Source organism: Sinocyclocheilus grahami, unplaced genomic scaffold (assembly GCF_001515645.1).
Source record: "Sinocyclocheilus grahami isolate Dianchi unplaced genomic scaffold, SAMN03320097.WGS_v1.1 scaffold3363.1, whole genome shotgun sequence".
NCBI lineage: Eukaryota > Metazoa > Chordata > Actinopteri > Cypriniformes > Cyprinidae > Sinocyclocheilus > Sinocyclocheilus grahami.
Genome location: NW_015508497.1, coordinates 8,350 through 22,091, shown reverse-complemented (window position 1 = coordinate 22,091; position 13,742 = coordinate 8,350). Strand labels below are relative to the sequence as shown.

At 41.0% G+C, this 13,742-nt stretch overlaps 1 protein-coding gene across 1 annotated transcript; it reads left to right on the top strand.

The window, feature by feature from the left end:
- The first annotated feature begins 1,410 nt into the window (after positions 1-1,410).
- Positions 1,411-13,165, top strand: LOC107576216 (GTPase IMAP family member 8-like). The gene is made up of 4 exons (XM_016262442.1): positions 1,411-1,420; positions 3,138-3,839; positions 7,889-8,593; positions 12,432-13,165. Exons 1-4 carry the CDS (start codon positions 1,411-1,413, stop codon positions 13,163-13,165), a joined length of 2,151 nt encoding a protein of 716 aa, XP_016117928.1.
- The last annotated feature ends 577 nt before the right edge of the window (positions 13,166-13,742 follow it).

Genomic DNA, 13,742 nt, shown 5'->3' with positions numbered 1-13,742 from the left:
CTACCTTAAATATATCGAAAAATGTATTATCATTAGTAATATATGTTGCTAAGGACTTCATTTGGACAACTTTATAGGCGATTTTCTCAATATTTAGATTTTTTTTTTTGCACTCTCAGATTCCAAAATTTTCAAATATTTGTATCTCTGCCAAATATTATCCTATCCTAACAAAACATACATCAATGGAAAGTTCGTTTATTCAACTGATGTATAAATCTCAATTTTTAAAAAATGGACCCTTTTTTTTGTGGTCCAGGGTCACATAAATAACTTTTAACTTAAACACTAGTAAAAACTGAAAAACAAATGGTTAAAGTAAATTGCATGTTATGAATATTGTTGGTCCTGCTGATGTTTTGACAGGGCATTGGTTCCTTCAGTGTTCATTCAGTGGAGCTGGATATGGATGGGATCTCAATCATTCAGAAGAGCTCTGAACATCCTGAAGAACAGCAGACGACATAAATCTGAGTGACTTATAAATAACAATGAAACTGATATTATTTCTGTAAATATAACAATGCATTTAATACATTTTAACAGTTGTCAATCTTGGAGAATTATAAATAAAATGTATTTTTTAACTGAAATATATATAAAAAACTGACCTTAGACTAACTGGAGAAGTATAGAATACTAAGTGGCTAATAAATAACAATTAAACTAATATTATTTCTGTAAATGTATCATTTATTAATATTTATTTTTATATGCATTTCTTCCTTCAGTTTTAATAGTTTTTAATCAAAAAATGTGGGAACTTTAAAAAATTGTATCTGAAAATTGCACAATACACAAAATTGAACAACACCTTTGTACTAAATGTAAGAAACTATTATTTTCAGAAAGTGGCCATGTTGTACCTTTGCATCTTATACTTGTTTTTTTGTAACAATATACAGTTAGTACTTTGAAGATTAAATAATGATATAACATCTGTCCACTTCCAGTTGTTTAAGAGCTGTCTACAAATGGGTATGTTCTTATAAACATTTTTCGATAAAATTATGTTTACACATAATATGTACGTACTGTATAATATGCTTCTTATTTCTAAACGAGACCCTACAGTCTTTGGTCCAAAGTGTACAAAGAGTCTATTTTATCAAGTTCAGTAAGTTAATTATTTACTAAGGAGGCACTGTAGTTTGAGGTCAATTGTATCTGAAGGTATTTTATGACTGAACTTTGACTTAAAGATGTCAATATATTTCAACTTAAGTTAATAGCTTGTTTCGTAGAGCTAACATAACCTTGAACATCAGCTTTAGAAACAAATGTATCCAGTCATTTTAATTTTACTTTAACTTCAAGTGATGGAGAGATTGGTTTACATGTTGGAAGTAAACTGAAAGTAAAGACTGCTAGACTGTTGGTGGAACTAAATGTACTGTGAAACTCAGAAAAATGGACTTCGGTAAGCATTTGTTCTTTCAAAAATAATTGCATTTTCACTCATAGTAAACAGTTTTAATTAAGCAGTTTAATCTCCATATCAGGTAAGGCTACCTGTAAAGGTAAGGCTTTTAATTTTTTTCCCCCAAGAATTACAGTCATGTGTTCTTTGAATTTCCACGAGTGCAGTGATGCGTAATTGCACGCCGTTTCCCTTTCCAGGTGTGTGCATGCACACAAGAAAAATATTTAGCATATTAATTGATTTAGAAGGCCAGTAGTACGTGTTAAATATATTTTTATGAATAACTATAATTACTTAAAAGACATCATTCTGTATGCAGAGATGGGCACAAATAAACAAAAATTTATTTAAAATGAAAATACAAAATACCTTAGTTTAAATATATTAAAATAAATACAAAATACTGTGTAGAATACATGTATCAAATACAGTACTTGGCATTTTGAAAATGCACAAAATATATTCAAAATGAGGTATTGGATGAATTAGACCGAAATCTGGACCTTGTCTCAATGTAAAGAACATTTTGCAACTGCTTATTATTATTATTTTATATACTTACCTCTTTCTTCCCGTCCCATGCCCAGTAGGAAATAAGACGGAAAAGGGTTTGTTTGTTCTTTAATGATAGCTAGTGAACTCGCTAATGATAGTTAGACTAGCTCATAGCTGGCTGCTGACTAATGATTTATTCACTGTTGATACTGTGATTAACGATCGACTAATGAGCTTCGTTTGACGGTCAGGAATATAAAAATGAACAAAATGCTGTCAATCTACAATTCTCCACCGTATTTACTATGCTGTGTGCAACCTCATGTAACTCAAAAACTTGCGTACACGAGCTGAGAGCAGACGTGAGATTTGATCGTAGCCACCGCTCACGTCCATATTGATCAATTCCACGTTTTGCGTTGAAACGACCGTACGCTCAATTTTCTGTCGTACGTTCGTTTCGTAAATGAGGCCCATTGTATTGACTGGCGAGAAGTATCCTAACTACCTTAATATTTTAATGGAAATTAAATAACAGTTGGCAGCAATTATGATGTTTTGCAAGTAGTAGAATCAACCACCACATCCTCTCCTTACTTCCAGAAATTTTGGAATCCAAGAATCAATTCCAAACTAATATTTCCGATTCTTATTGCTTATTGAGTTGTGTGATAGAGATCATGTGTGATTACAAGAGACTGTTTTCAGCAATGTTGGCCAGTAGAGTCACTACAAAAACTGAAACTTGATGTGCTGATCACTGAAATTATCAAAAATAGTAAATAAAATTTACTATGGATTATAATTAGCACTGTTTTAAAAAGCTGAACGCCATTCATAAATAATACTTTTGTATTATAAACGATATTCAGTTTTCAAGCAAACTCATTATTACTGTGAACTATTTAAAAAAAAAAAGCATAAATAATCTATAAAAGAAACCAATTTTTTTATATTTAAAATACTATTGTTTGTTGGTCAAGAATGCTTGAAAACTGCTTATCAATTCATGTATGTTGTTTATAATCCAAATGCACAGATTCAGCTTCACATTTGTGTCCTGATCACCCTGATTAAATTTTTTTTTTAATAATGACTGTACATTATCCCTTACTCCATAACTTAAAGATTGTATTAAATGTAGCATATATAGAGCAGATATTTACAGATTCTCAATATTACATCATTTTCGATCAGTGTGTTTTATTCTCTGTTGCAGGTGATGCTCAACATCTCTCAGAGCTGAGGATTGTGTTAATGGGGTATAGAGCTGCTGGTAAGAGTTCAACAGGAAACGCCATCCTGGGCAGAGAGGAGTTTGACTTGAAGACATCTGTTCAGTGTGTGAGGAGACATGGAGAAGTTGCAGACAGACACATCACTGTCATTGAAGCTCCAGGATGGTGGAGGAGTTACACTGTAGAGGAGAGCTCTGAGTTACTGAAACAGGAGATTTTGCTCAGTGTGTCTCTGTGTCCTCCAGGACCACACGCTGTACTACTGATCATACGTGCAGACTACATATTAAAAGAGACTGTGAGAAAAGCAGTGCAGGGGCATCTGGATCTTCTCGGTGAGAGAGTCTGGAGTCACACTATAGTGCTGTTCACTCATGGAGACTCTCTGTTAGACACATCTATAGAGCAGCACATTGAGAGTGAAGGGCAGGATCTACAGTGGCTGCTGGACAAATGTGGGAACAGGTATCATGTTCTCAGTAATCAGAACAGGAGTGACGACACTCAGATCAAGGAGCTGCTGGAGAAGATTGAGGAGACAGTGGCACAAAACAACGGCTGCCATTTTGAAATAGACAGAAAAATCTTAGAGATGAAAGAAAGAAGAAGAGCAGCAGAAGAGAGAGCAAAAGAACGAATGAAGAGGATGAAAAAACTAAAAGATGACATCAGATCACAGATGAGTGAGTCTAAAATGTACTTTTTATGGAACTAGAGACACAACAACAGCACAAAAATCAAAGTAAGGTCCCCAATGGACTGTATGTACACTAACTGCCTACATATTTAAGTAGAAAATATTTTCACAGAAATACATATTTCCTGCCTACATATCCCATAGAAAACTCTAGTAGTAGCAAAGTTCCCTATAGATACTTCACTCCTACTGCGTCTGCTAAGACGCTATGGGGAAAACTCCTTTTTCTCCGATGACTGAAGCTTTTTCAATAATGTAGTGTAACTGCACGGCCATTAGTTTGTGCAGTAAATTAAAAACAAACTAATGGCTTGGCAGCGGAGCGGGCCCATCTGGCTATATAAGTGGGCATGTCGCCATAGGATTCTCAGATTTCTTCTCCTTCAGCGACGACGACGATCTTCACTGAGACTTGAAACTTCGTAGTTGAAACGCCTCGCAGCGTATCAAGACCTCTCCAATCGCCTGATCTCGCCGCTTTTCGCAGCCGCCTTCAGCGCCCGCAATAGCGCCGGTCTTCCCGATCCCCTGCCACCATCCGGCAATCTCAAAAGAGCTAATTTTAAAGAGCAAATTTGTGACGTTGTTGCAAATAACGCCCCGTTTCTGTCGCTCGTGCAGTGCTCCCCTGCACACCGCTGACGGTCACGGCGAGTGCATCTCCCACGCTGAGGATGCGTTCAAGGCGACTAAATGTCCTCATTGCGAGGATATGAGTCTCTCCTCTCTGCGCTCGCAGGCAGCTTTCTTTTCAGAAAGTAACCCCGCCCATCGCGCCCTCCCATTTTCTTCCTCCCAGGAGCCTGCGAGGAAAAAACAGCGGGGCAGAAGACCTTTGACAACAGCATGTCGTTAGTGGCTTTGGATGCAGAGGAGCTGTCAGGCTCAATCAACGACCCCACCCACCTGCCGCCTACGGAGCACAGCGAGCCCAAGCCAGGCATGGACGCCGAGCTGATCCGTGTCCTGTCTAAATCTGTGGAGGAGCTGGGACTGGAGTGGTCTCCAGACTCGCAGCCGCCTGGATGAATGGTTCCTGCCGGAGCGCTGCCAGGCCCCTCATCAATGAGCGTCACCATTCTTCCCAGAAGTTCATGATGAACTTGCCAAGTCGTGGCACGCCCCTTACTCGGCTCACCTACATGCCTCCTCTTCCTCCACCCCCACGACGGTTGACGGCGCTGAAGAGAAGGGGTACGATAAAATGCCTCCCCTGGATGAGTCTGTAGCCACACATATCTGCCCGCCCACGGCTATCGGCTGGAAGGCGAAGGTCGCCCACCTGTCCAAACCATGCAGGACGACTTTGGCCCTCGCCGGAAGGGCCTACGCGTCTGCTGGAGAAGCGGCCTCAGCATTCGATGCTATGGCGGTATTACAGGTCTATCAAGCCAAACTTCTCCAAAGCATGGATGAGTCCGGCCCAGACCTCACAGCTTTTAAGGAGCTGCGTAGCACGACCGACCTGGCTTTACGCACCACCAAGACCACGGCCCAGGCGATCGGCAGGTCAATGGCCAGCTAAGTGGTGCTTGAACACCACTTATGGTTGACCTTAACGGAGATTAAGGTTGCGGACAAGGTCCTCTTCAATCAAACACAAACATTTTCAAAAAGAGAGCATTTCCTTTTCCGCTTACCACGAGTGTTGGGTCCCCACAAGGTGATCCTGCATCCGACTTAATCCAACCCCTTGCCACACGGGCCGAGGCCTGGCAGGCCATCCCGGAGTGTCAGACTGGGTTCTGGGTATAATAAAACGAGGTTACACTCTTCAGTTTGTTCGAAGAACCCCACGCTTCCACGGCGTGGGCCCCATATTGGTTCAAAGCAAGGATGCTCACGTGACGACCGAGGTGATGAAAGTGTGCAAGTGTGCCCAGGTGACTGGTTCTTTTCTCTGGATCTGAAAGATATGTACTTTCACATCCAGATAGCCCCCATCACTGACAGTTCTTGAGATTTGCCTTTGAGAGAGTGGCATATCAATACACGGTCCTTCCATTTGGACTGTTCCTAGCTTTCACCTCTGAGACAATGGGAATCCGCGTTCTGAATTACCTTGACGACTGACTCGTTTTAGCCCATTTGGAGGATGAGCTACTATCTCACAGATCCTTTCTCCTCAGCCACTTGGAATGTCTGCGGCTCAGGGTCAATTTTGCGAAGAGCGCTCTGTCTCCCAGCCAACGCATATCGTTTCTGAGAGCAGTTTTTGACTTTGCCCATATGAGGGCAACAGTCGCGCCAGAATGTGCTCTGGCTATCCAACAGCTCAGAGAGAGTGGGCTGGGTGTGAGGGGTCCAAGGTGATTTTTTTAGCCCTTTTCCTCACTCTGGAGATGTAAAGATCTTGGAGGCTGGGCAGAGGGGCACCAATAATCCTCTCAGCAGTCCTGACTGTCCGTTGTAGTCTCTTGATGTCTGATTTGGTAGCTGAACCAAACCAGACAGTTATGGATGAGCACAGGACAGACTCAATGATGGCAGAGTAGAACTGTTTAAGCAGCTCTTGTGGCAGGTTGAATTTCCTCAGCTGGCGAAGGAAGTACAACCTTTACTTTAGTGTTCAGGCCCTAGTTCACACTGACTAAACAAACTCTAACAAACACCAGCCTCCAGTGACTCTTGGGTTTTGTTGGATCAGTGTGTCAAACCTGTTAGTGTTTATTGCTCAAGAATGCTCAAAATCTACACTTATTTCATGTACATCATTGTGGTAAGGTTCAATAGGGTGGAAGGAAGAAGACAGGGTCGGCGTACTGGGACGCGAGCTTTATTTTAAAGTCTCTCAGTGCACACAACAGAAAACGGCGCCCACTGCGCTACCAATCTCACAGTCAATAACTCATAACACAACTCGACGTATGCCTCGTGCTTCTATGACCCATCTCCCCGGGTGGCTCGCATTCCCAGTCAGTCTCTCTCCCATCCATGTTCCAGGTGGCCCCTTTTATCCGGTCTCTCCACACCAATTACTGAAACGAGACACAGGTGTTTATCATTTGCGCTAGACCTACTTATGCACGCTCGTCTCCTGCCTCTCTCTCCCAATGCAGACCTCGCTGAACCACGCCCCCCCATTCCTGGAGAGGAAGTTAGCTACCGCCATCTGTACCCCCAGCCTGTGGACCACCTTGAATTTGAAGGGTTGCAATGCTAGATACCAACGGGTGATCCGCGCGTTGGTATCCTTCATGCAGTGGAGCCACTGCAGGGGCAAGTGGTTCGGGCAGAGGGTGAAATCCCGTCCCAGGAGATAATAGCGGAGGGTGAGGACGGCCCATCTGATCGCCAGACATTCCTTCTCAATGGTGCTGTACATCGTCTCCCTCTTTGAGAGCTTCCGACTGATGTACAGCACTGGCCGTTCCTCCCCCTCTATCTCCTGGGACAGGACCGCTACCAGCCCCCTGTTCAACGCGTCAGTCTGCAATAAAAAGGGGAGAGAGAAGTCAGGGATTGACCTAATTAATGCAGCCTAAAAATCCTTTAACGGATTTGAATATTAGAAGCGTATTAGTGTGTTTTGTGTAAGCCAGGTTAAAGAGATGGGTCTTTAATCTAGATTTAAACTGCAAGAGTGTGTCTGCCTCCCGAACAATGTTAGGTAGGTTATTCCAGAGTTTGGGCGCTAAATAGTCAAGTCAAGTTTATTTGTACATCGCTTTTCACCATACAAATCATTGCAAAGTAACTTTACAGCAAATTAAGTTTCTACAATATTTAGTAATTTAGGTGTTTATCATTTGCGCTTGACCTACTTACGCACCGCTCGCCTCCAGCCCCTATCTCCCGATGCAGACCTCGCTGAACCACGCCCCCCTCGCCACAGTCATTTATAATACAAACCTAAATGCTCAGCATCTTCTCAGGGTCCAGATCACACTGTCGGGGTTTGTGATAATGACTGTAAATGATCACTTACTTAATTTATTATTTAGGGATTTCATTAAAGGTAAATAGAGCAGATATTTACAGATACTCAGTACAATATCATGTTTATTGAATGTGTTTGTTCCTTATTTGTTGCAGGTGTTGCCCAACATCTCTCAGAGCTGAGGATTGTGTTAATGGGGTATAGAGAAGCTGGTAAGAGTTCAACAGGAAACACCATCCTGGGCAGAGAGGAGTTTGACTTGAAGACATCTGTTCAGTGTGTGAGGAGACATGGAGAATTAGCAGACAGACACATCACTGTCATTGAAGCTCCAGGATGGTGGATGAATTACACTGTAGAGTACTGTCCTGAGTTACTGAAACAGGAGATTCTGCTCAGTGTGTCTCTGTGTCCTCCAGGACCACACGTTGTACTACTGATCATACGTGTGGACTACATATTAAAAGAGACTGTGAGAAAAGCAGTGCAGGGGCATCTGGATCTTCTCGGTGAGAGAGTCTGGAGTCACACTATAGTGCTGTTCACTCATGGAGACTCTCTGTTAGACACATCTATAGAGCAGCACATTGAGAGTGAAGGGCAGGATCTCCAGTGGCTGCTGGACAAATGTGGGAACAGGTATCATGTTCTCAATAATCAGAACAGGAGTGACCACACTCAGATCAAGGAGCTGCTGGAGAAGATTGAGGAGACAGTGGCACAAAACAACGGCTGCCATTTGGAAATAGACAGAAAGATTTTACAAGAGATGAAAGAGAGAAGAAGAGCAGAGGAAGAGAGAGCAAAAGAACGAATGAAGAGGATGGAAAAACAAAAAGATGACATCAGATCACAGATGAGTGAGTCTAAAATATAGTTTTCATGGAAATTAGGGACACAACAACAGCACAAAAATCAAAGTAAGGTCCAATGGACTGTATGCACACTAACGGCCTACATATTTAAATAGAAATTCTTTTCACAGAAATACATATTTCCTGCCTACATATCCCATAGAAAACTCTAGTAGTAGCAACGTTTTTCTGTCATGTTTCTCATCACTGTCGATCACAAACAATTATGATATAATATATACTGTATATGTACACTGTAAAAACAATCTCCTTATTTTTACAAGAAAAAAAAGATAAAAGAAAAGAAAAAATTATTAATTTGGCAGCTGTGGTTCCCAGAATAATTAAAAAAATAAAATAAATACAATTAAAAATGTGAAATTCATTTTAAAATTAATTCATTTTAGTTTCATTTTAAGCCAGTAAATTTGACAATGCACACTGCTACTAAAATGTGTTTTTTAACTTTAACATATACTGACAACCACCATAATAATGCAGATGGTAAAACAGGAAGCCACATGAAGAATAATGAATGTCATCATAACAGGGGCGTGTCTACATGGTGGCCAGGGGTGGCACCGGCCCCCCCTGAAATCTGTTTGGCCACCCCGGTACACCCCCCCCCCACCAGATGTCTTGCGATTGGCTTGTTTTTATTAAATTTCTAAGTGTATCTGGCAGTGGTGGGTCCTGGCATGGGCAATATGGGCGACTACCTAAGGCGGCTTTCTTCTCTTCTATATACTTCTCTAATTTTAGGCAGTTTCTATAGCGTTATCTTACAGACAAAATGTCGAGAGTGCAGTAATGTAACGCGATAGCACATCCATGAAATGCGCAAGCACGAATCTCTCCACTCAAAAGCATTTCCTTCACTCTCACAAAACTGGACGTGCACATTTAAAGGGGTCATATAACGTTGCTAAAAAGAACATTATGCTGTGTATTTGGTGTAATGCAATGTGCTTATGCGGTTTAAGGTTCAAAAAACACATTATTTTCCACATACTGTACATTATTGTTGCTCCTCTATGCCCCACCTTTCTGAAACGCATCGATTTTTACAAAGCTCATCGTTCTGAAAAGCGAGGTGTGCTCTGATTGGCCAGCTATCCAGTGCGTTGTGATTGGCTGAATACCTCAAGCGTGTGACGGAAATGTTACGCCCCTTACCATACTGTGATGCTGTGTCCAGGCGTGACGAGACAAAATCTTGTAAATACAACTTAACCACTTATTTCTAGTCGTGTCCTCTTTTGGAAGGCAAAACAAAGTTGTTTCGCTTTCACAACTAAACACAGCGTCTCCATGACATGACGGCGACGGCAACAATACCACAGCGAGAATCAAAGTTACGCCTTCTTTCTTTACGTGAATATTTGGGATGTGTTATGCAAATCTTCCCACACAGTGACGTAGACATGTGGGTGCATGTTTAAACGAGGCGTTTTAGGAGGGCGTGGATGAGTCTTAACTTTTATAAAGAATATCTCTTTGGGTTTGAGACTTTAGTCTTTGCAACTTTAGGGATCTTATCTATCCATGAACAGCTTGTAACACTCCAAAGAGAAAGGACAATTTTAAATCGCTTCATATGGCCCCTTTAAATAGACAGTGTTCTCTTATGAATTGGCTCTGCTCCCGCTCAAATATTGCGTGTCTGCGCTCAAACTTTGTACTTGCATCATTGAAGACCAAGAGCTTTTTTAATTCAGGTGAAGAGTAGGCTTATCCCACTAAATGGAAGCAAGTTGATTATAGTCAGCCTTCTGTAGTTATTTATTTTATTATGTAATACTTATTTAAGTTAAGTTCATATTGTAAATATGCATTTATTAAATTATTTTATTTAGTGCATTTGTATTTTGTTCTTTTTGTAGTTCTACAATAAAAGCGTATCAACCAGGCCCGGTTCCACAAATAAATCACTGAGGTGCTTCTGAAATTAGTTAGGGTTCTTTAGGCTTAATGCACATTTTCACATATTTTGTCCTATCCATTGCTGTGGTTATCACTATGTCAATCACTGCTATTTCGAGAGTGAATCCCGCATAAATATGCAGATGCCATTCCCGAAACTTTTCCAAGTGTGTGCGGCTAAAAAAACTAAAGTTCAGCATTTTGAATGGATTATAGCCTAGAAAGCTAGCAAAGAGCGCTCCCTTTATAATCACTAAAAAGCTGTCACTCTTTGTTCATTGCGATCTCTGTTATGAATCTCTCTACACTGCGCTATCAATCTATTTACATTGTGTATACACTTGGTATGTTAAAATGAGAGGATTCGATTGTATAACTCAGCACGGAACAAAAACTGGTGTGTGTTGCAGCCTTTAGGTGTGTGACAAAACCAGCATATACGTACCATCATGAGGATGATGAAAATGTTTTCATTTGAGTAAAGTCCCTTTAAGTGCTTTTCTTCATTGAATATGTAAATTTTTTCATGTGGTAACATCTAATTTATTTGATTTTATTCAACCCAAAAATATTAACCTAATTAATCTATACATTAGATTGCTGTGATAAAATTAAATTTAAGGATTAGATCAGGTAGAAATAGCACCCTAAGATAACATTTGCAGGTTAGCACTTCTTAGTAGTGTACCAGAGATTCTACAATGTTTTTTTTCTCATCATGCTCATTTTGGCATCACGCCCCTGCATCATAAGAAACTTTTCCACAAGCTGAAGTATATACTATTATGCAGATGCAGAGTCGTTCATGCAAAACAAAACAGCATCATAGTAGCTCACATGACACTTAAATAATGCAATAAACATTAAATATCAGAAGATGTAACAGTAAAACCCAAATTTGCAGAACTGATAACAAAAACTATTAAAAAAACATGATTATTTAAACAAAATACCTTCAAATGTAAAGTTTCATGCAGGGAATTCTAGGAATGTCAGTTTATAGTTTTTGACTGTCAGTTATATGTTGATTTGTTCTTTTTTTACTTCTATAAATTGTACAATTGACAGCATTTTACTGAATGCTGCCTCATTGGGATCTAATGTGTCCCTATTCCTAAAGTCCACCCTTAACTTTAACCACACTGAACCTGCTGATCAGCAAAGATGTCCTCGAAGGTTAAGGAAGGAAGCCACGATTTTCAGCATGGTAGCAATATGAGCTGCACGCATCTCAGTCGATGTGTCAGTCTGTCGGATCACCGTGGGGACACCACATCCAATTTCAGTGATATGTCTATTAAATACCTGTTAAACTGCATTCTCACTGCCAGCGACTTGTTGATGCGTGTCACTCGTCTCTGTGCTGGAGTTGGGTATAGCTGCAACTCAGAGATCTTCAAGAGGAAATGTTTATTTTATAAAGAATGCAAATGAAATCATATAGTTCATAAGCATTCTTGTTATCATTGTAACTATTTGAAAGAAAGCAACTATTCTTAAGGAAAGACATTTCTTTTCCAAACATTACACCCATCTGAACACTTCAGTAACCTCCCCATTCAGACGAAGACAGACAAAGACTTTAGTGTTCAGGCCCTAGTTCACACTGACTAAAACTCTAACAAACACCAGCCTCCAGTGACTCTTGGGTTTTGTTGGATCAGTGTATCAAACCTGTTAGTGTTTATTGCTCAAGAATGCTTAAAATCTACACTTATTTCATGTACATCATTTATAATACAAACCTCAGCATCATATCATGGTCCAGAACACACTGTCGGGGTTTGTGATAATGACTGTACATGATCACTTACTTATTTTATTACTTAGGGATTTAATTAAAGGTATATAGAGCAGATATTTACAGATACTCAGTACAATATCATGTTGATTGAATGTGTTTGTTCCTTATTTGTTGCAGGGGATGCCCAAAATCTCTCAGAGCTGAGGATTGTGTTAATGGGGTATAAACGTGGTGGTAAGAGTTCAACAGGAAACACCATCCTGGGCCGAGAGGAGTTTGATTTGAAGAGATCTGCTCAGTGTGTGAGGAGACATGGAGAAGTAGCAGACAGACACATCACTGTCATTGAAGCTCCAGGATGGTGGAGGAGTTACACTGTAGAGAACAGTCCTGAGTTACTGAAACAGGAGATTTTGCTCAGTGTGTCTCTGTGTCCTCCAGGACCACACGCTGTACTACTGATCATATGTATGGACACTAGATTTAAAGAGACTGAGAGAAAAGCAGTGCAGGGGCATCTGGATCTTCTCGGTGAGAGAGTCTGGAGTCACACTATAGTGCTGTTCACCTTTGGAGACTATCTGTTAGACACATCTATAGAGCAGCACATTGAGAGTGAAGGGCAGGATCTCCAGTGGCTGCTGGACAAATGTGGGAACAGGTATCATGTTCTCAACAATCAGAACAGGAGTGACCACACTCAGATCAAGGAGCTGCTGGAGAAGATTGAGGAGACAGTGGCACAAAACAACGGCTGCCATTTGGAAATAGACAGAAAAATCTTAGAGATTAAAGAGAGAAGAAGAGCAGCAGAAGAGAGAGCAAAAGAACGAATGAAGAGGATGAAAAAACAAAAAGATGACATCAGATCACAGATGAGTGAGTCTAAAATTTACTTTTTATGGAACTAGAGACACAACAACAGCACAAAAATCAAAGGTCCCCAATGGACTGTATGTACACTAATTGCCTACATATTTAAGTAGAAATAATTTTCACAGAAATACATATTTCCTGCCTACATATCCCATAGAAAACTGTAGTAGTAGCAAAGTTCCCTGTCGATACTTTTTTATGGGGAAAACTCCTTTTTCTCCGATGACTGAAGCTTTTTCAATAATGCAGTGTAACTGCACGGCCATTGGTTTGTGCAGTAAATAAAAAATGAGCCAATGGCTCGGCAGTGGAGCTGGGACTGGAGTGGACCCCGCCAGAAGAGCCCATGGTTCCTGCCGGGGCGCCGCCAGGCCCCTCATCAATGAGCGTCACCATTCTTCCCGAAAGTTCATGATGAACTCGCCAAGTCGTGGCACGCCCCTTACTCGGCTCACCTACGTGCCTCCTCTTCCTCCGCCCCCACGGCGGTCGACGGCGCTGAAGAGAAGGGGTACGATAAAATGCCTCCCCTGGATGAGTCTGTGACAACACATATCTGCCCGCCCACGGCTATCGGCTGGAAGGCGAAGGTCGCCCACCTGTCCAAACCAT